We start from the raw sequence: 20,402 nt of genomic DNA, 5'->3' as shown, positions 1-20,402 counted from the left end.
CCTACCTCAAAATTCAGAGATTCCTCATGATCAGGTCATTGTATCCATAATTCCTCGTATCTTATATACACACACTTATAAGCCGATCCTATATCTACTGCACCCAGTACAGGTCCTCACTCACATGTAAAATACACTATTGAACAGACTTGTTTTACTCAGCATGGCACGATTGTCAACATTTGAGTAAGAATGTAGAACTTGGAGTGTTACTTGCACATGTACAGCGCAAACACACACGAGAAAGCTCAATCCTTCAATTCACATTTAGTGTCTGACAAACAGGAAATAGTTTTAAAAATATTTTTCAGTCTGACTAGCTGTGTTTTTTTAGTGTGATATCTTGATCATTTTATGATAATACCTCATTTGAATTAAAAAATTAAGAAAATAATCCCCAAAATACTGGATCTAATGCATCAATTTCTGTTAATAACACTTTGTCATAATCAAGATGACAATGCTTACAAGCTGAAACACGTGTTCATGTAAAGGGTTCTAGCTGCCAATCAGAACTTGTGCATGTGTTATGTTATAAGGGTGACAATATCTCTACTTAGAGTTAATGGTACAAGGTTTAAACGCTACTGCACAAGTAGTGATTCATAGACATTTATAACCCACTGCAGAGAGGAAAAGGCACAAAGGACCCGTATCAACAACAGACTGAAGTAACTCAGCATTAAATTTGTATAAATATGTATCATGATTTATTGGAACTAATTTGAGGGTATCATTATATGAGTACTTCTGAAAAAGTGTTAATGGTTGACTGAAATATAGACTAATAGTCATTTATAAAACATTAAAAATTGATTCACTTCCCAAAGACTTTGGTCCTTGCACTAGACTAACACTGCTGATGTAAGTCTTAGATATTTTACTCCTTGCACTAGACTAACACTGCTGATTTAAGTCTTAGATATTTTGGTCCTAGTACTAGACTAACACAGCTGATTTAAGACAAAGATACTTTCGTCCTAGCACTAGACTAACACTGCTGATGAAAGTCTTAGATATTTTGGTCCTAGCACTAGATTAACACAGCTGATGTAAGTCAAAGATACTTTGGTCATAGCACTAGACTAACACTGCTGATGTAAGTCTTAGATACTTTGGTCCTAGCACTAGACTAACACTGCTGATGTAAGTCTTAGATACTTTGGTCCTAGCACTAGACTAACACTGCTGATGTAAGTCAAAGATACTTTGGTCCTAGCACTAGACTAACACTGCTGATGTAAGTCAAAGATACTTTGGTCCTAGTACTAGCCTAACACAGCTGATGTAAGTCAAAGATACTTTGGTCCTAGCACTAGACTAACACTGCTGATGTAAGTCTTAGATACTTTGGTCCTAGCACTAGACTAACACTGCTGATGTAAGTCAAAGATACTATCGGCCTAGCACTAGACTAACACTGCTGATGAAAGTCTTAGATACTTTGGTCCTAGCACTAGATTAACACAGCTGATGTAAGTCAAAGATACTTTGGTCATAGCACNCTAGCACTAGACTAACACAACACAAAATCTTTCATCAGTCAAAGATTCTTTGGGTCTGTATAAAATCAGACTGAATTAGCGATATTATATATCAGGCCAATTTTTTTCTTGCCCGTAAGATTGACTATTAACAACACAGTTCACATTTTGTTTTAATCACCAACAAATCTCATTAGTGACCATCTACCAGCTATATCTCCATAAATTATTGTGGGCAATGACCCTCACAATTCAATCTACACAGGCAAGCTAAATTTTACAACCAGACAGATCTAGACAGCTCCGTTCTGATTGTCAGGTGTAAATTCTACTGTTACATACATGTTCAGGTATGGAGATGCCTTCTAAATTATTTTAAACATTCTAGAAAACCTATCTCACCTACCTGCATTTACACTTAGAACACACAAACTTTTCATCTTTACTTGTATGTTCTCCATTGTCTTTTATTTCTCCATTGGTACCATTGGTTTTTATCGTTCCATTTGATATTGTTTCTCCATTTTTTTGTACCTCACCATTGGTTAGTTCACTTTTGCTACCTTTTTCTCCATTTACCGTTTGTTTAGTGTCGCTGTTCACTTTGGCAATACCTTTGTCAGATTTGGCATTTTTCTCGTATTCTGCCCTCTGTACAGCCTCGACTGACGGTAGCTTCAGCTTACGTTTTTTATCTGCAGAATGCATGTTTTATATAATCCAGGCAGGTTGATTCCATAAGAAACTACCGGTACAATTTGACATGTAAGCCTGTGCGATATTGAGATCTCGAAATAGCACGGTTTATACTAAACACCGGTGACACATGGATAAAATACAAGTTCAATCTACAACAAAACGTGTATCTATTGTAAAGGAATGTCGGCTATTGTATGGAGAACACACACAAACGATGTTTACAAATCCAATCGCCGGCATCGTTTTACACTTTGCACAACATTTTCACCCACAAAATCTCCGCCGAGCTACCGAGATTTAGCCATGTGATAATAAAAGTACCCAGTAGTAATACTACGAAAATCTTGGCACAAAAAATATAAATCCCACACATGAAATCTGCATAAGCTCAAGTCAAACAAAGCACTGATTATGCCAGTACTAACAACGGTACCACATATATATACCTATACATACCACGTTTGATTTAAATCACCAATGAACCCGCCTGTCCAATTCAGTGGCCACTTCTCAAACAAATTCTAGTGGCGTAAATGGGTAAACTTGAGTATTTCAACCCCTCTATCTGGCAATTGAGATTACCAACTTTAATTTATTGAGGGCAGTGAATAATGTATTTATCACTATAATGAGATCAACGCGAAATGAACGCCAATCTCATTTCAATAATGAAATAGATTTAACCCACGGAGATGATATTGACAATCTCAACCAGTGTGTATTTTCACAGGTACACGACAAAGTTTATCAACCCAGTATCAAGCTGTTCTGAGTGACAGACCAGAGAAAAATCGCTCTCTTTTGTTTACCGAATACATAGGCATAATTGAGTCGACACAACTCCTGCCGACAATGACTGATAAAGTATTCACCCTGTATAGAAAAACTTAGCAAAACTGCGTTCATTAGGCAGGGTGGAATTGTGATCGCTGAGATGTATTGTTCGCTTCATTTTAAGTTCAATGCACCTTAGTAGGGTTGGAAAAAGCAATCTTCCATTGTTTGTATTTTCATTTCATAAGAATTCAAAAGGCTGAAAAAGCCATATGCCCATTACACATTTAAATTTTTGGGACGCAAAGATCTATCGACGCGACTTTACCATACAACCCTACGATTCCGTCAGATCGTAAAAAGCTCACTGCTACGACAACAGGAAATTACCCATTCATAGCAAACACTTGAATGTCGGCCAAAATCTTAATGAAAACTTGTAATTAATTGATAGTTGAATATTGGCGCGCGCCATGGCTTTTTAGGATAACAAAATTCTACAACAAGCTTTATTTTGAATTGATATTATCCTGGTATTACTCTGCTGATTATAAAAGAACAAAAATTAAAAGATTAGCATATTGATTTTAAAATCTGTTTATTCTGCTTAGGGCAGAATTTAAATCCAGATCTTTTCAAGGAGTTTATACCTTAATCTTACATAAATACTGAATGCTGGTAACTTGAACTTGTAAAATGCATACAGTTTTCATATACACACAATAGTTTCATTACAACTGTTTTTTCAAAGTGAAATAACAGTGTCAATTCAAGCAGATAAACTTTTTATATACAATTTGTTATATTCAATGTTAAGAATAAAATACACACACGATCTGAGTTACGTATACCCTTCCTTAAGATTTAGGAACACCGTGCAATGTTATCAGATTAATGGCTGGGATTTTATTGATCTTTGAACAAGTACTGTTTGAGTGAGGTCATTTGATTCCCCTACCATTAATTATAGAATGTTCCTTTAAGCTAGGCAAAGCAAAACAAATAGTTGCATAAGCATTACAGACCTCAAAACAATTTTTTAATGGACATCCCCCCCCCCCCCCCCCCCCCCCANGTGTTTGTACTACACACCCTTAAACGTGTTATTTATTAAACATACTTGATCATGATCTTTGTATAATATTTGAACAAACTCTTGTTAAGCATTAATATTTTTTGCTAGAGCAATGATAGTTATCAGAGCATAACAACAACACACACACACACACACCACAACAACAACAACAACAACCTCAAATAAAACTGAGGGAGCATAGAGAAAAAGAAATAGGGATAGAAACAGGATACACAACTATTGTTTTGTTTGCCCTGATCACAAGACTGACTGTCCCATTGTTCAAATCTGGAAGTCTGGTAAATTAAATCATTGGGCAGTGAACTAAATCTTTAGTACATACAAAAGTTTAGTGGATTCAGTTAGTAGCTAATCTGCCTGGAATTAGGAGCTTAATTATGCCATCTACCAACATTTACTACAGCAGGTGACTGGAAATGGACGACATCAACTATAGTATTGAACATCTACGTTAATTTCAGGTAACATGTGTCGATATTGATTTTGATCCTTACATGTAAATTACTTTCATTGTCACATATAATTTATATACTGACCTAGTAATCCATTTCAAGTATGCATGCAGTATTTCTCAAATTTGCAATTTTACAAAAGTGTAGTCAGCTTAATAAACAAATAAGTTACCTTGCACTCTATATTGTAAACAAAACAATGTATTTGTAAATGGTAAAAGTTAATAATAGAGGGTGGGGAAGACGTACAAGAGGTAAATTGGGGAAAATTCTTTCAACATACTTCTATAATTTATAAAAAGATAAAAGAACTTAAAGCAAATTTCTTTTTCCTAATATTTTGAATGTTGTGTATGTACATGTAAAATCTCCATCATATTTCAGCTTGTTCCAGTAAAAACAATTTGCAACACACTTTGTAGTAAATGTACTTTAGAGAATGTGACTTATTACTCATTAATGATCATTTCCACATTACAATTTAGTCATGTTTTTTTTTTTTTACTGTTTAGATCACAAAATAACAAAATTTGAGCGGTTCGCCTGTAATTTCTGCACAATTATAAATATAATTCAACAGGTAGAGAATTATTTTATCATGCAAGCATTTTATACTGCAAGTAAACTAGGTCTGGATCCCTACCAGCAAGTTCAACTTACGATTCCTCTACAAAATAATGTGGTTTCAGAGCAGAGTATGTTATTATTTCAACATCTGTATCACATTATGAAAGTTATTTTGGGAGGTTAAAAATGATATCAATTTTGATAAAGTCTCATTATTTTTCCCGAATGATTGAAATTAATGTTCCCTGTAACCTAGATGTCGGCTATATAGACGCGTGGGTTAAGTAATATGTTATATCAGTAAAAAGTCCTGAAATGAATTCAGATGCCATAGGTCTAAGTTCGCTCCAGACTCCCTTAGGTGGCGAGGTTCTCCTCGAACGTCGAGAGGTGGTTCACTCCATTCCACCTAAATGATCGGCTGCCGAAAGGTGGCTCAACTCTACACCCCCTTTGGTAGCTAATTTCAGCTACCCCTACCCCTATCCTTCCCCTCTTCAATGTTCAATCCCTGCTACCCCTCTTAATTAACTTGTTGGCTCGACCTTGCCCCAATCCCCCCTTAAACTAGAGTGTATACTACATTTTTGCAATGAATTCAATATGAAATACTGAAAATGAAACACCATTTACGATTATTCAAATCTATGCCGAATATGCAATCTTGTTTCATAGAATTTGAGTTTCATGCCCTCATTCCCAATGATGACCAACTTTTAAAGGGACTAGTTTCCACTCACATGTCAAAACCTCATTTCTAAGTTTACATTAGTATCATTAACTGCATTGGCAAAAAATATTTCAGAATTTCATAAAAATATCATATATATCTTAATGAGAAAAGTTTAAAGATATTCCATTAGCCCAATGCCCAGGCCTAGTACATTTTATGTCGGTTCTAGTCAAAATTTTCAATGTTCACTATTAAATATAGGTAGAGGCTGGTAGAATATTTGAAAATCTGCCTGCAGGTAAGTATTATAAATTTAAAATTGCATACTCTTCATCTATATACAGGTATATCTTGGTTACAGATACCGGTAGTAGTGATTGAGTTTATGACTCGGGAGTAATAATGTAATAAACAGGTAACTTACCTGGATGATTTCACTACTCTATATCCTGACATTGTATAAGGTATAGATATTACACAGTCCTCGGCACTTCAATCTAGACATGCTCACGTGGTACTGTACATCGACGAGAAAGCCTCAAAATCACATCTTTTGTAGTGATGATCATGAGAAACCTTCAATTCCCTCCTTTCTATCCACCACTTTCCCTTAGATTATTTCAATATTTTGTAATGAATCAATATAATGTACCATCTATACGTACAAAATAGTGGTTATCTTACACATTTTCGAAATGCTTCACGAATTTAATCTCCAGAATTCACACACCCACCCGGTACAACTAATTTGAGCAGTTTTCATCTTGTTCTACACAGGCGGAGACAAGATAGCCAACATATATCTACTCCCATATAGACATTTCATGACAACATTATTCCCAGGATCTAATATGCTAGCGATAATTTCTCATCCTCATGTCCATTACAAAGACTAAATACTCATCCATTGTGTGACAATCTGTACAGCCTATATAATTAAAATGCTTCTGAATCCAAGGTTGACGAACCGTAAGACATTTCCCGTGTATATAAGGCCAGGTAAATTGAGCTTCATTGACTATTACTGTCATGAATAGGAAGTATACACAAATTAAACTTAAACAGAGATACAGCTGGCCACTGACTGTCAGCATATGGGAAAATACCTGGACTGAAATTGATGACCCTTATGGCCTGGCTTTGCCAAGCTTTATGTATATGGGTTTTTTATAATCAGCAGTATTTGCAATATTGTATATCAGGAAATTTTCACTGCAGTTTAATTTTTTGCTTTTTATCCCTCTGTGATGAGGGGGAATTTATCATTACAGCGAATATAAGTAAAAAATAAAAAATGTGAAATGCAAAATCAACACTGGGCGAAATTTGATTTCATGGGTAAAGGGCGAAAGTTTGACTTGGTGAAAATTTCCTTGTACACGTATACAGTAGCTGTTTATGAAAGTTGTGCCCAAAGTAGGCAATATAAGTGACATCAGGAAGATAGATGAAACACATGCATACCAAGTTTGGCCTGTTAAAAATGTCATTCAGTCTGTTCAAATAGAAGTTACTGAAAAGCCTGACCAAGTAACCTACACAGTGAAAACGGCATCTTTGAAACCAGTTGAAAAATAACATTTATAATAGGTAGATCAATATTTTCATACCTATACACCACGTTTTGAACAAGAGCCAAAGGGAGGTAACTGGAAATATTGTCATTACAAACAATTTTAGAGTGTAGTTGTAAAAGTCACAGAAACTGAATAGAAGTAAAATAAAAAATGGAAGATATTCTGAAATGACACATGAGTTTTTGTGAGAAAAACAACAACAAGCAAGGGTGCATGTGGCTATAACAGTGAGTCTGAATCTAACTGATTTATTATATATATATACACCTTATCTCTTAAGAAATTGCTTTACTTAGATTTGAATAAAATACTGACATATACATGTATGACAGTGTCTGATTGGACATTTCAATCATAAAACTGCAGGTTTAGAAAACAAAGTATCTCCCTCCAGACATTTTGCATTTCTCCTTTAGATATAATCAAATCACACATTACGACTTGACCCCTAAAGGTTTTATATAGTACAATGTACAGTGAATATAACTATATATATGCTGTTCACCCAGTGATATTATGTATTGATTGCCCTGGTTTGCAGCAAACACAAAACCTTGTTCCACATCAGCAGGTTATCTTCCCTGTCTGAACAATCTAATGTCAGCTAGACCCCATCATGCGAATACAGGAATTTTTATCCTCAAACAAGGCTGATAAGATGTTACATATACGTACAGTTAATTGCGGAGACAAACACAAACAGACAATCTAGCCATTGTTTCTACACACGATTTATCAGGAAACGGGACATAAGGTTACAAAGAGGAAGATGATGTAGCTGAGAGCCATTGCTTCCTCGCCAGACTTATAAACCCTATTGGCCTCTTGAGTGTGATCAAGTGGCTCTACAGATGGTAACAGAAACACTAGACGCAGGAAAATTTGTACAATTACATTGTTTCTGTAATCTGTAAATACAAAAGGACTTTGCGTCAATGCTGAGTAGACTGACATACAATAAGTAGACACTATCTTGTTATAAATATCTTGATAATTGAAACCCGTTTTCAGTTTTTATCAAGTGCATGCATGTACTTTGCATTTTGAAATCATATAGCAGTCAATAGTATAAATTTGAAACCATATCAACAGGTACATGTATACAGCAGAACCTGTCTATTAAGCAGACACTGGAACACTGTATGAAATAGAACTTTAAATATTATGTTATATTGCCATGAAGCTGAATCCAAGCTAACAGTACTTTCCCACTAGTATTGTCAATAAAAACTGATAGTCAGTTCAATTTTTGAATTGGCCAGATACCAATTTTGTTTAAGGCCAAATCCATTTTTTTGCACTAAAATATTTAATTTTTATTTAAAACACCTCCAACAGTATTTATCGATCAGTAAGTCAGTAAAATGATTTAAAAGCGTAGGTTAATATCATTCATTTTAAACCTCTCCAGGAGCATTATGTCCAAGTCACAAATTTCAAACTCTATATGATCACAAGCCAACTTTCACAATAGAATGAAATTAGGTGAAATATTACCGACTGACAGTAGTGATTTTGTTTCTGCTGATCTGCTGAAATTTTCTCCCCAGGTTGTATAAACGTCACCCATAAAATGTCTCTATCAGCAAAAGTTGGCACGGTAGATCAAAACAGATCACGTTACCTTCATAAATAATAAGAATGCTGTAACCAAATTATGGCTAGATCTAGACTGAAGAAATATTTGAACATTTGGAATTCCTCACATAAAATATATAATTTGCACTTTAGTGAAAGCAATAGAGTAGACATGTTAGTCATAGAATACTCAGACCGACCTGGTCCTTTTTCAAGCCAAGACGAACAATTAGTGTTGACATCGACAATAAAATTCAATGCATGAAAACATAGGTACAAAATTCAAAATCAATTATTCATATCGAAAATCATACCATATTTCAAATAAAATGTATTTCTTTCTGATCTGCGAAAAAAATAAGAAAACAAAAATCACCTTAGCCTTACCTTGGTTTTGCCCCGCAAGCAACTGATGCTGTTCTACAGTTGACATTAAACGGACAGAACAGTCTCGTAAAATTCATTATTAGTCCAATTCCACACGTAAGACATGCACTCTTTGATACCTGCTACCTATTAGATATTCATGCAATATTCCTGTAGATGCCAGCTAGCCTCCGCTTATCCTTACTGACTGACTTAGTATGCTTATTGATTTTTATTTATCGCGATGCTTTTCACGTTTTTGATTAAATCTACGATGTTAAATAATGGGAACCTAATCAATAATGTTCTATATCAAGTTCTAGTGAAAGCGAAACCATAAAGTGAAAATCCCTAACGTGAAAATGGCGCAAATTTCATCAAAGATAGCCCCCGGAACCATTTTGTGTTATGTCGACTTATTCTTGTATTTCAATTGTAGTGTGATGCTTCAGAGAAACGTTACAGTCCTGTTACGCCAATAAAATCTTGTGAAATGGACCGACGGGTCTTTGCTGTTTATTGCTGGACATCATTTACATCCTTATAAGGAAAACCTGATGCCCTTATTTGTTATAGCCCCCAGTAAGTAAATGATATATAGTTTGTATAGCCGATCTTTGTTGTACCCCATCATTTAGCTTCTTTGTAATGGTATGTGCTAGTAGGACGGTTCTTGGCTGAGCATGAAGAATCTGTCCCCCATTGAAAGAAAAAATAAGAATTGCCTGCTACCCCCATATACAGGTGAAATGTTTGAATATATATCTACTCAACTTGGTTAACAGTGAAATGCTTAATATGAGTTGAATGAAAGTAATGTACATTTAAGCCTCATTTATCCAGCCACCGTCCCAAGTCTACTGGGAACAAAATGAACAAAATGAAGCTGGATCAACTACATGTACTAGGAAAAGTTCAAAGTTAGCTGGATTACTTATTGGGGACGGAAGTAGCTCAGTTATCTACAACAGGAAGCAAAGGTGGCCGAATCATTTACTGGAAACGATTCTGAAGGTGGCTGGTTTATCTTCTCAGAACAGAGGTGGCTTAACGATCTGGACTAGTTGACAGGAAGTGAAATCAAAGGAGGCCGGATTATCGAGAGCCAGGAAGTAAAAATCCAAAGAGGCTCTTATGAGGCTCAAAGTTATGTAGTTCCAGATTACGCGTTTTTGTATGAATTCGTAAAATTCTGTTTTTCAGATTAGCAGATTACCATCAAACAATGTGACCTTAAAAAGTCAAGAGCAAAGCAATGATTTCTTTGGTAAAAATTAAGCAAAATAAAGTGTATCAAAAGAGGAAGTTTAAGACAGGTGGTTGCTTAGGTAGGATTTCTCTTGATAAATCTATTCATAGAAATATTTTTTATCATATATACCATATTCAAGCTTTGAGCCTTAATGCTTCAGAATGATACTCTGTCTTCGTGTTATGCGTTGCATTTTAATTTACAATGAAAATCTTCAAACAGCGTCACACCTGACAAAGTATGCCAAACATGTTCATGGGTTGTAAATGATAACATTTCAAATAGTTGTACGATATATGAAGCGAAATGCAAATTGATCATGGTGCAGATTTTTTTTACTCCCACGATATAAATTTGCATCTTTTTGTTTCTCATGATCAATAGATTCTTCATGTAGCGAATATAAAACTGTTTTCCCAGTTTTACCATAAATGACTCAGTCAGTCAAGCCCTCAAAATTAATTGAGAAATCCCACAATGTGGTAATATATACTAGTAACCAGTCATAAAGTTTACAAACTAGATATATGATATTCATCTTGTTAGTGATGTGCAAGGCAAAGCTGGGATGGAAAAATCAAACCAGATAACTGCATGTATGATTTAGATATGGTCATTTTTTATGTCAAGATTTATACGGTTTTATACTTTATTTTACGGTACAGAAAATCACCAAATTCACCCTACAGCAAACAATTATAGGAAATTAATAATACATTAAGCTGTTTAAAATCAATCCTACTGCCCCCATAGGGTATATGATATGACATTAATCAGATTCATATTATATAAAAAAAAATGTATATCACTAATATCTATTGCAGTAAGTTAACAGTAATACAGAGTTGGGTGATCATAAAGCTACCTGAGTGAAGTTACATGGATTATATCATTGTAAAGATGACAAAATATGCATGTTAAAAATCAAAAATTAAGCGTTTTGAAAAATCTTATTTCTCATACGGAAACAATGCTTGTTACAAAGCAAGTGTATCATTTTACCATTCCTCTACAGTAACAAATCCACTCCGTCGGCAAGTATATATGTACCAAGATCATCTTAGTCTTAAACATCATTATGAGACAATCACTTGTACATTCTGTTATTGGTTGATCATTAAAAAATTGGAAGATGATCTGCTTTGTGCTACATATATGTCAGTGTAGGCTTGAAGTTTTTACAAAAGCTTTTCGATGGTATTTAAATATAATAACCTTCATGTTATATTGAGCCTTAAGTTAAAATGTACAAAAGAAAACTTTAAAACAACTCAAGAATTGATCTAAAAGTACTTTGGTACATGCAGTGGGTTTTTTTCCTAAATTTTACAACAGCCCGTTCCTACATCAATTAGAAAAATGTAACATTATTTTTATCGAAATTGAGAGGAAATACTTAATTTTTTCCTCATTTTGGGAAAATAAAGCACTTTTCGCTAGGGGGAAGCAGCCTGAATTAAGCTGTAAAAATTGGCCAAAAAATCCCTGACACGTATGTGTTCCTGCTAATTAATCAATAAACAGGGTACAAAATGTTCATTTCAACGTTCATTTCAGTAAATTTATTAAACTAGCCAGTGAACGCATGCAAAAAACAACACTGTCAATATCAGAATACGACAATTTTACAGAAACAACATATATATATATATATATATATATATGAATATATGCATAAAACGTTTTTTCAATAATGTCAAAAAACATATCAATATGATAGTAAAGTACCAGTAAGTAAATCTTTGAAGAAATCAATTATATATTTAAATCTCAGACAGTGTAAAAATTGTAACATACCAATTTTACATCCCTTTTTCTAAAAACTCCTGATGACGAACAAATATTTAACGTGTGCACACATCACGAAAAAAAATGTACATATATGTGTATATAATGCTTGATTATAGTGTTATGATGCTACATGTACTATATTACCGGTAAGTACATTTGTATTTGTGTAAACCAAAAGTAGACCGCCCGGCATATAGCCATGAACGTAGGAAGGAAGTGATTTCGTTTTTCCTGTATAACAATCTAACAAGCGACAAGCCGGCCTGCGCCACCCTATCCTGCCTGTTGTGTACCGTGCAAGCTGTACAAATATATATACATGGACAAGGTTGTTGTACATTAGGTATTGTGACAATTATTAGGTCCAGTCATTTCTTTAATAAACACACTTCCTACAGGAAAGTCACTAATGATTTTCATTTTTCCACCATAATCTTTTTCCTCAATTACATGCAATAGATATGTGCCAAAAAATATAATGTATTGTGAACAGGAGTGTTTTAGTCTTTTATCGAACATATTTTTTTTGTAAAATTTTATCAAACTTCCTAGTTTTGATTACGGTAACACAATTTTCCCAATTCTTAAGCCACAGACCCAATTCCTAACATGATGAAAAGACCTGTGCAATTCTCAACACAAAACTATATTGCTAATAATGGACGAATATAACTCTAATTGCCCTATCTGACAGAGAGTAGAAGCACTTTTCAAAGGTGAAGATGTAAATAACAACAAAATGTTTTGATATACTTGATAAATGTATAGATTGGACAAGACACTTAAACTTGAATGATCATACTGAGTACTAAATGCTGAACATATAGTAATGTACCGACTTGTAAATTTATAAAATTTTATCATTTTTTTTTGCAATATCATTGCTTTGTTTTGATTACGGTATAAATGTGACTGCAGTATTCATATATAGGATTGTATGTTTGTAACAAACATCAGGCTGATGTTACAAGAAATTCATCATTTCCTTCCTGATCTAAATTTCACCAATGAAATGCACTATTACTGTAGTGTTATAGAGGATCATCACCGAAAGAAAACATCTTGACATGAACAAACAATTGGTTGGCAGAAAATCTGCAAATTGTAATTTAAAAGTATGATAGACACTTTCGTATCACATGTACAACAGTTTGTTGCTAAGTCCATTCATTACGATCCGACCCAGTGGTCACTGTACATAAGAGATAGGGGATAATCTGGCCAGGTGGTTCACACTTTCAGTTGCATGGATTTTGACAAAATATGGAATATTTTTGTAGCACACTGTTAACAGTGTCTTGTACATCACATAAGGTATTACCGGGGGTTTGTGCCACCTTGCATGTAAAGGAAGGGAGACAACTGGTATAAAGTTAATTGATATGATTATACCTAAAACATCTACAACACTTGAAATAAGACTAATGCCAAGTTCTTTTTACACAACCAATAACATTTTCTATGTGACGTTTCGATGACTAGTACGATATGTTCACTGTCACCTTCATCAGACAAATGACCAGTGAAGCGTATGCACACAAAGGTGTAAAATGTGTACGAGTTGTCAGTGAAATCGATGTCGATTTCAGCTACGGTGGAAACATATGTACAATAGTTGTTATATATGTACCGAAATGACTCAATTCAACTACGCTTTGTTGAAATAAGACTATTTACATTAGGCTGGTCCATCGTTGGAAAATTGTTTGTTTGCAGTTTTGCAGGTGTTTTTTTATAACTTTTAATAAAAATATTTTTTTAATGATTGCCCATATTTCATTACAAATTATTAATTTGTACACATATTCAGAAAATTACAATGAGTCATCATATTTCACATTTAGATCACAAGTCTTTCTATTTGACCCACTTCAATAGAACTCTATATCTTAACATTACATCATACAACTGCATATAGAAAATTCACTGTAGCTCCTTATTATTATTGTCATAATTTTTCTACAGAATTTATGCTGAATTGATGTGACTCAGGTATAGTATTTATACTTGGCAAGCGCATATTTATTTCTTCTCTATACAATAAAACTGCAAGTATGTTTGATGATGTCAGGTCGTTTCGGTAACAAGACGAAAGTCATTTCGGGCCTTTTTTTTCGGGACATGTCAAAAGTCGTTTCGGGATTATTTTTTTTCCTTCTTCTATAGATACCATTGTCTTTTTTCTTTAAACATATTTTAATGTCAAATAAATTTAAACAATCGATTGGATAAAAGTTATAACAACTTATCATAGCCTTCTCCTGTCATCCAAATTAACCATTACATGATTTTAATTAAACATGAATAAAAATACACAACATAATAACATTGTTCAAAATATATTGCTGGATTTGATGAATTGATTCTCATGTCTAAAACATGTTTTATGTGTTTCACGTTTTTACTTTCATGAAATTTAATTTCAATATAGCGAAAATAAAATGCTGAAAACATTGTTAGAATCAATATTAACTCATTCATCTCGTAATGTCAATAATGGAGAATAGAGTGAAATGACAACATATTATTACAATATCTAACAAGGAATCAACCTAGCAATAATGAAAGAAATTGAATGTTGAGTTCCTCTAGATTTGTATTTAATAATGAGGTTATTTTCACCGGGTAACAACACACTGTCAATCAGGTAAATGTTGGTAAAGGTATCCCTCAAGAGCTAGCAATGTGGTAACACTAATGATCCCAAGCATGGGTAAGTCGTGACACAGGTCATAGACTAAAACCATACTTGTGTATTTACAGGACTTTATATGAAACGGGAGCGAAATGTAACTTATAATTGAAAATTTTATATGTCCTGAAACAACTTGATTAAGTCCCGAAACATCTTCTGTCATGTCCAGAAACAACTTGTTACCGAAACGACTAGCATTTGGTTTGATGGGAATGAGCATCATATATATATATATATATATTCATGTGATGGTTACGTACATACAATATTGCTATTTTAGTTGTGATATATTGCACTTGAATCATGAAAAAGTCTTTTATCAAACAGTCTGAGAACTCCCTCAATTTCCTCAGATAGTCTTTAGCTTGTATTTGTGCCACATCTTTGTAATTGTTTAATGCAAATTCTGGATTTCACTTTCACTTTGTTGTTTATTATAACATACAAATAAATGTCACAAACTAAAAACATTCTAGGAAAGACAAGGGAGTTCACAACTTATTGAGAAAATGACAGGCGACACCTTGTTATTTTTTATTAGTTTTATCACAGGAGCCTGAAGTTCTATTATAGGTATTTATTGTATTACTGTTATCATTATTTTTTTGACAGAACTTCAGGCTCCTGTACATGTGTGGTTTTATAGCAATAGGTTTAAGTTGAGAATAGAGTCGATTACATTTAATACACCACTTTTACGTATCTTGTAGGTGTTTACTGAGATTAAGAATAAGATAAATTCCATGATAAGCCCGGAGTGTTTACTGTGTACAATACTGTAATGAATATAATAGAACTGTACACACCTTTTTGTATACAGTTAAACACTTGAGTCTGAATTAGCCGACAGATAATCAGAGATTCATACACCGATGACAGTTGTATTTAAAAGCATCACAAATCTCTTATATAATACGTATACCCAGGTGGACGTCAAGACTTTAACCAAACATCGATCGTATAGATCTGTCAAAACACATCAATCAAAAGAGACCTCGAAACGTCATTGGTAAACGTGCGGTCTCTTTTGACGAGACATATAGGCCTACCCAGTCAATAATAAATACATGTTTCATGACAGTTATACAGAGCTTAACTTCGAAACCAAACAAAACTTGTGAATTTCAACACAAGCTGTGAAAATGTGTTAGTCATGAAAAAGATGCCATTTGAATGAGGCGGTCAAATGCATGCCCAGAAGCGATAGTAAGTTGTAAACAGAACAGTTACCTGTGAGTCGTTGTTAGAGAATCCAGCGGGAATTAGGGAGAATTTCTCAGCGAAAATTAAGGTCGCAAGCAAAAACACATGCAAAAATTGCCCATCAAACCGTTAAAACACTCAATTTTACGCACAGACTGCTGATATTCCTTCTTTTCTCAGCCAAGTGAAGACGAAAGCCGTTGGTGTTGTTTAAGCGCTTAATGTTATGGTCATTGCTCCCCGATTACAAGCACTCAGATGACCACGATCGAAGAAGAAATATTGAAAACTTCCGACAGACAAAGGAAGGGGCCCACGATAGGGACTACTGGGTACTACGGAATGCAACAGGTGCTTTCAATTAATTCGGAAAATGAGTAAAAAAATGAAGCAAAGAAAAGTGTAGAGTTCTTTAAGTAATATTTCAACGAAATGTGAACAACCAGGTATAACCTTATTATCATCAATTTTATATAAAACATTTTATGTCTTATTAAAAATATAAATAAATTACTGAAATCAGAGCATGAGAAGAAAAATAGATGTGAAAAAGGTTTGGAAGCGAAGAAGAATATTAGTAATGGTCTTGGACAAAAAACGGAATATTCAGTACAATAGCCCCATAAAAATCAATGAAAACACTGATTATTTTTGCAATACTATATCACACGTTTGTTTGGTCTTATTTTTTGACATTTTGCAAATGCATCTTTATATAATGCTGTGCGTGTTACATATAATATGCAAAGAACGTAGAATTTAATATCAAAATAAAGTACAAAGCTAGGACTTACATATATAGGTCTTACATATAGCATATATTATCTAATTCCGTGTACAAAGTAAGTAATTTAAAAGAGTGAATATATAAATTATCATTTAGTGAATTGCGATTTTGAATAGGAAACTATATATAAAGGTGGGGTCAACATTTGGCCCCCACTTTGATTCCCTTTATTCTTTTGCCATGTGTAGATACATAAAAATTATCAATAACTGCATAAATGATTATTCATAATTATATAATAGTATACTGGAATCAGCTTGTCTGTCCGTCTATCTGTCAACTCATTCTAAAGTAGTGGACCAATTTCAACGAAAGTTTCCAGATATGATAACTAACACCTGAAATTGTTCATCTAGTATAATTTTTTCATTCTGACCCTTTTTTTCTTCAAAGTTATACCCTGGTGTTGAAAAATCCTTGTCCAGACATGTCCTCCAAAACTAAGGGGTCAATTTCAACGAAAGTTTCCAGATATGGTAACAACCATCTGATGGTGTGCATCCAGGAATTCTTTTTTTAATCTGACTTTTTTTTACGGAGTAATGTCCCTTTGTTGAAAAACACTAGTCCAGACAACTCCTCCAAAACTATGGGGCCAATTTCAAGGGAAGTTTACAGATATGGTAACGGCCCCCTGACATTGTGCATCCAAGAAGTATGTTTTCATTCCGACCCTTTAAAAAGGAGTTATGAGCCTTTCTTGAAAAAATCCTTTGTCTGCCTCATAAAATTCTTGGCCAATTTCATGAAAGCTTACAGATATGGTAATTACCCCCTGATGTCGTGCATCAGGGTAGCATTTTTTTCATTTCAACCCTTTTAAGGAGTTATAGCCCTTTGTTAAAATCTTTGTCTTGACAACTCTTCCTTCACTACTAGAACGATTTCAGCAAAAGTGGGTCATCTAGGCTAACAAGATGTGGTATGAAAGTATGTTTTGGCATGGGGAGGGAGTACAATAAGTATGCCAGTGACATATATACATACATAATTACTGGTGGGAGGCAATGGATTAATTTGCAATGCTTTGCCTTAGTAAGCCTTTAGATTACAGTTCTGGTTTATATAGGAGCGGGGTATTAGTTAGTCTTTGACTTACAGTTCTAGTTATTATTTTTGTTGCCTTTTGCCCATTCATTAAACAAAATATGAAGGGGTATTACACTATTTTATATCGTTAACTCTTAACAAATAAAGCAAGGAAAGATACCTTTGTCTGACTCCCCATACAAAAAAAAATATTTCGGCACATTTGGTTTGTGTGACCATGAACAAAGGTCAAGGTCATCAAAATTAACAACACCTAAACTCATTTACATGAACAACGTAGTTGCCAAATATCAACACCCAAGGACCTTTAGTCATGAAGAAATGCAAACTAAAGGAAATGTGGAAGGAAAGCTGTTTTTCTTTTTTTTTGAACCAAAAGTGTAATATGACAAATTTACCGGTTGTCATTTTTTGGGGAATTCCTGATGTTGAAAAAAAAAATTGGTAGCCAACTTTTCAGCAAGTAAGAAAAATAGACTAGTTTAAGAACTATATAAATTAATGTGTCAAAAATGGAAAATTGCTCATTAGAAATGAAATTTCACACACTTTTCTGCTTAAATCTTAAATAAAAAGAACAATTCTTTAATGAAACAGTGTAATATTTGGTATCAAAATAACAGTTGAAATACGTTGCACACGATGATGATATATTTTTAAAGTAATTGTGCCATTTAAATGCTCTAGGAGGAATTGTATTACTGCACCTTTAACGCCCACACAGGTGTAAGTCAAGGAGGTCCCATTTATCATCAAATGAATTCTGAAACTAACTGTTCCTGATTTAAGCTTCCTATATCCATACCTTTTTGGATTTATCTTGTTTTGAAATTCCAGTTGGGGCCGACGCTAATGTTAAATCTCCATAGGCGTTGACCCTACCTTTCATATTTCTTAAAATTAGAGATAGATTTTCAATGAATGGAACAGTAGTATAGTTATACGTCAAAATATTGCAATGAATTCACAATCAACACTCTAGATTTATAGTCACAAAAGACTAAGTTTCATACCTCTGCAATTGGTACACATTTCACTACGAAAAAATACCTTTTTGACGTTTTTTTCTCATAATGTGAGTCGTACAATTTGAGGTTATAACTAGACGACTCACGGGTAAGGTTTACTTACTTCTTGATTGGATTTTGCCAAGCACAGCAACACCGCCATAACTATATGCCATCATGCCAGGAATCAAAGTTTGTCCAAATAAAAAATAACAAGAAGATATCGAAGTGTCAAAACACCACAACTCGAACTCAAAATCAATATCGATAAAACCATGGTAAAATATAAACAAAGGAAACCTTTGTTTGGATCAACTTTAAAAACTATACATTTATATTATAACCAGGTGTTCCGGAAGGGAAAGCGCCTTGCGTTATGCTTCATCGCACACACAAGGCACACTATTGAGCATAATAATAAAAACATTGACTTTAATATCACACAAAGAAATGTCATATTTCCCTGTGATACCATGATGGCGACCATAACACTTGTCAATCAACTTTCAACTTGTTCATCTTGTTCATTAACTTTCATCTTTGGAAACCTTGATTTGTCCGTCAGCAGTCGACAACCATCGTGGAAGTTATGACATTTGAAGCAACCTCTTGTATACCGAATTAACCTTGACATGTAAACACCGTAGTGAGGGGAATCGATATGTTACTATCGAGAAAGGGAAAGTTCACGATCGAAAATTCGAAATCGTTCCGCACACGTACAGTTAGTAGCGCCGTGTAAGTCGTCATTGTAAGTCATGTTGTACGTAAAAACAGGACAGCGAATAGTAATAACAAACAGAAAATAAAAAATAAAAAACATCGTTCTCCCTATATATATATATATAATTTGCATAGAGAGTAGTTATAGAAAGTAAGGTTTTTAGTCATCACAGTTTTTTTCGACCATAGCAAAGCATTTGACATCGTTTCAAAAAATGTAAAATCAACATTATATCATGATGTTTCTGGTAAAACATTCTAGCAAAGTGAACACCAACCATCAATGAACCACAACAGCTGTTGAAAGTAACAAATAAGTCCATGCACTCATTGTATCCCCCTCCGTCGATTTAGACATATTGTATTTGTCATTCGACAAACCGGGTTAGGCACAAGTTATCTCAACTTAGAAACACCTTCTCCAATACATTTCATCAAATAAATTACATGAAAACAACCATGAATATATTTATCAACAAAATCTATATGATTTTATATAAGAGGAAAGGAAGAGAAATGTAGGGAATGTAAGAAAGAAAAATAATTTTAAAAGAAAAAGCAAAAGATATGATACGATTACAGCTTTAATTTTGTATATACTACTGACCTTGAAATATTTTGCTATTTT

At 34.0% G+C, this 20,402-nt stretch overlaps 1 protein-coding gene across 7 annotated transcripts in view; it reads right to left on the bottom strand.

The window, feature by feature from the left end:
* LOC110454540 (CAP-Gly domain-containing linker protein 4-like) overlaps positions 1–16,459 on the bottom strand; it is a 43,189-nt gene extending 26,730 nt beyond the window's left edge. The window contains exon 1 of one of the 7 annotated variants that reach the window (XM_021504074.1): positions 16,360–16,459. Coding sequence is in view for 3 of the 7 variants with exons in the window: in XM_021504068.1 (XP_021359743.1) it covers positions 1,891–2,192 (302 nt within the window). In the remaining 4 variants the exon portion in view is untranslated. The other 6 variants (XM_021504075.1, XM_021504072.1, XM_021504071.1 and 3 more) reach the window with 6 other exon arrangements.
* Between the last annotated feature and the right edge of the window lie 3,943 nt (positions 16,460–20,402).

This window comes from Mizuhopecten yessoensis, unplaced genomic scaffold, assembly GCF_002113885.1.
Source record: "Mizuhopecten yessoensis strain PY_sf001 unplaced genomic scaffold, ASM211388v2 scaffold7907, whole genome shotgun sequence".
Taxonomy (NCBI): Eukaryota; Metazoa; Mollusca; class Bivalvia; order Pectinida; family Pectinidae; genus Mizuhopecten; species Mizuhopecten yessoensis.
The sequence above is the reverse complement of the archived record's forward strand: the minus strand, read 5'-3'. Positions and strand labels throughout refer to the sequence as shown.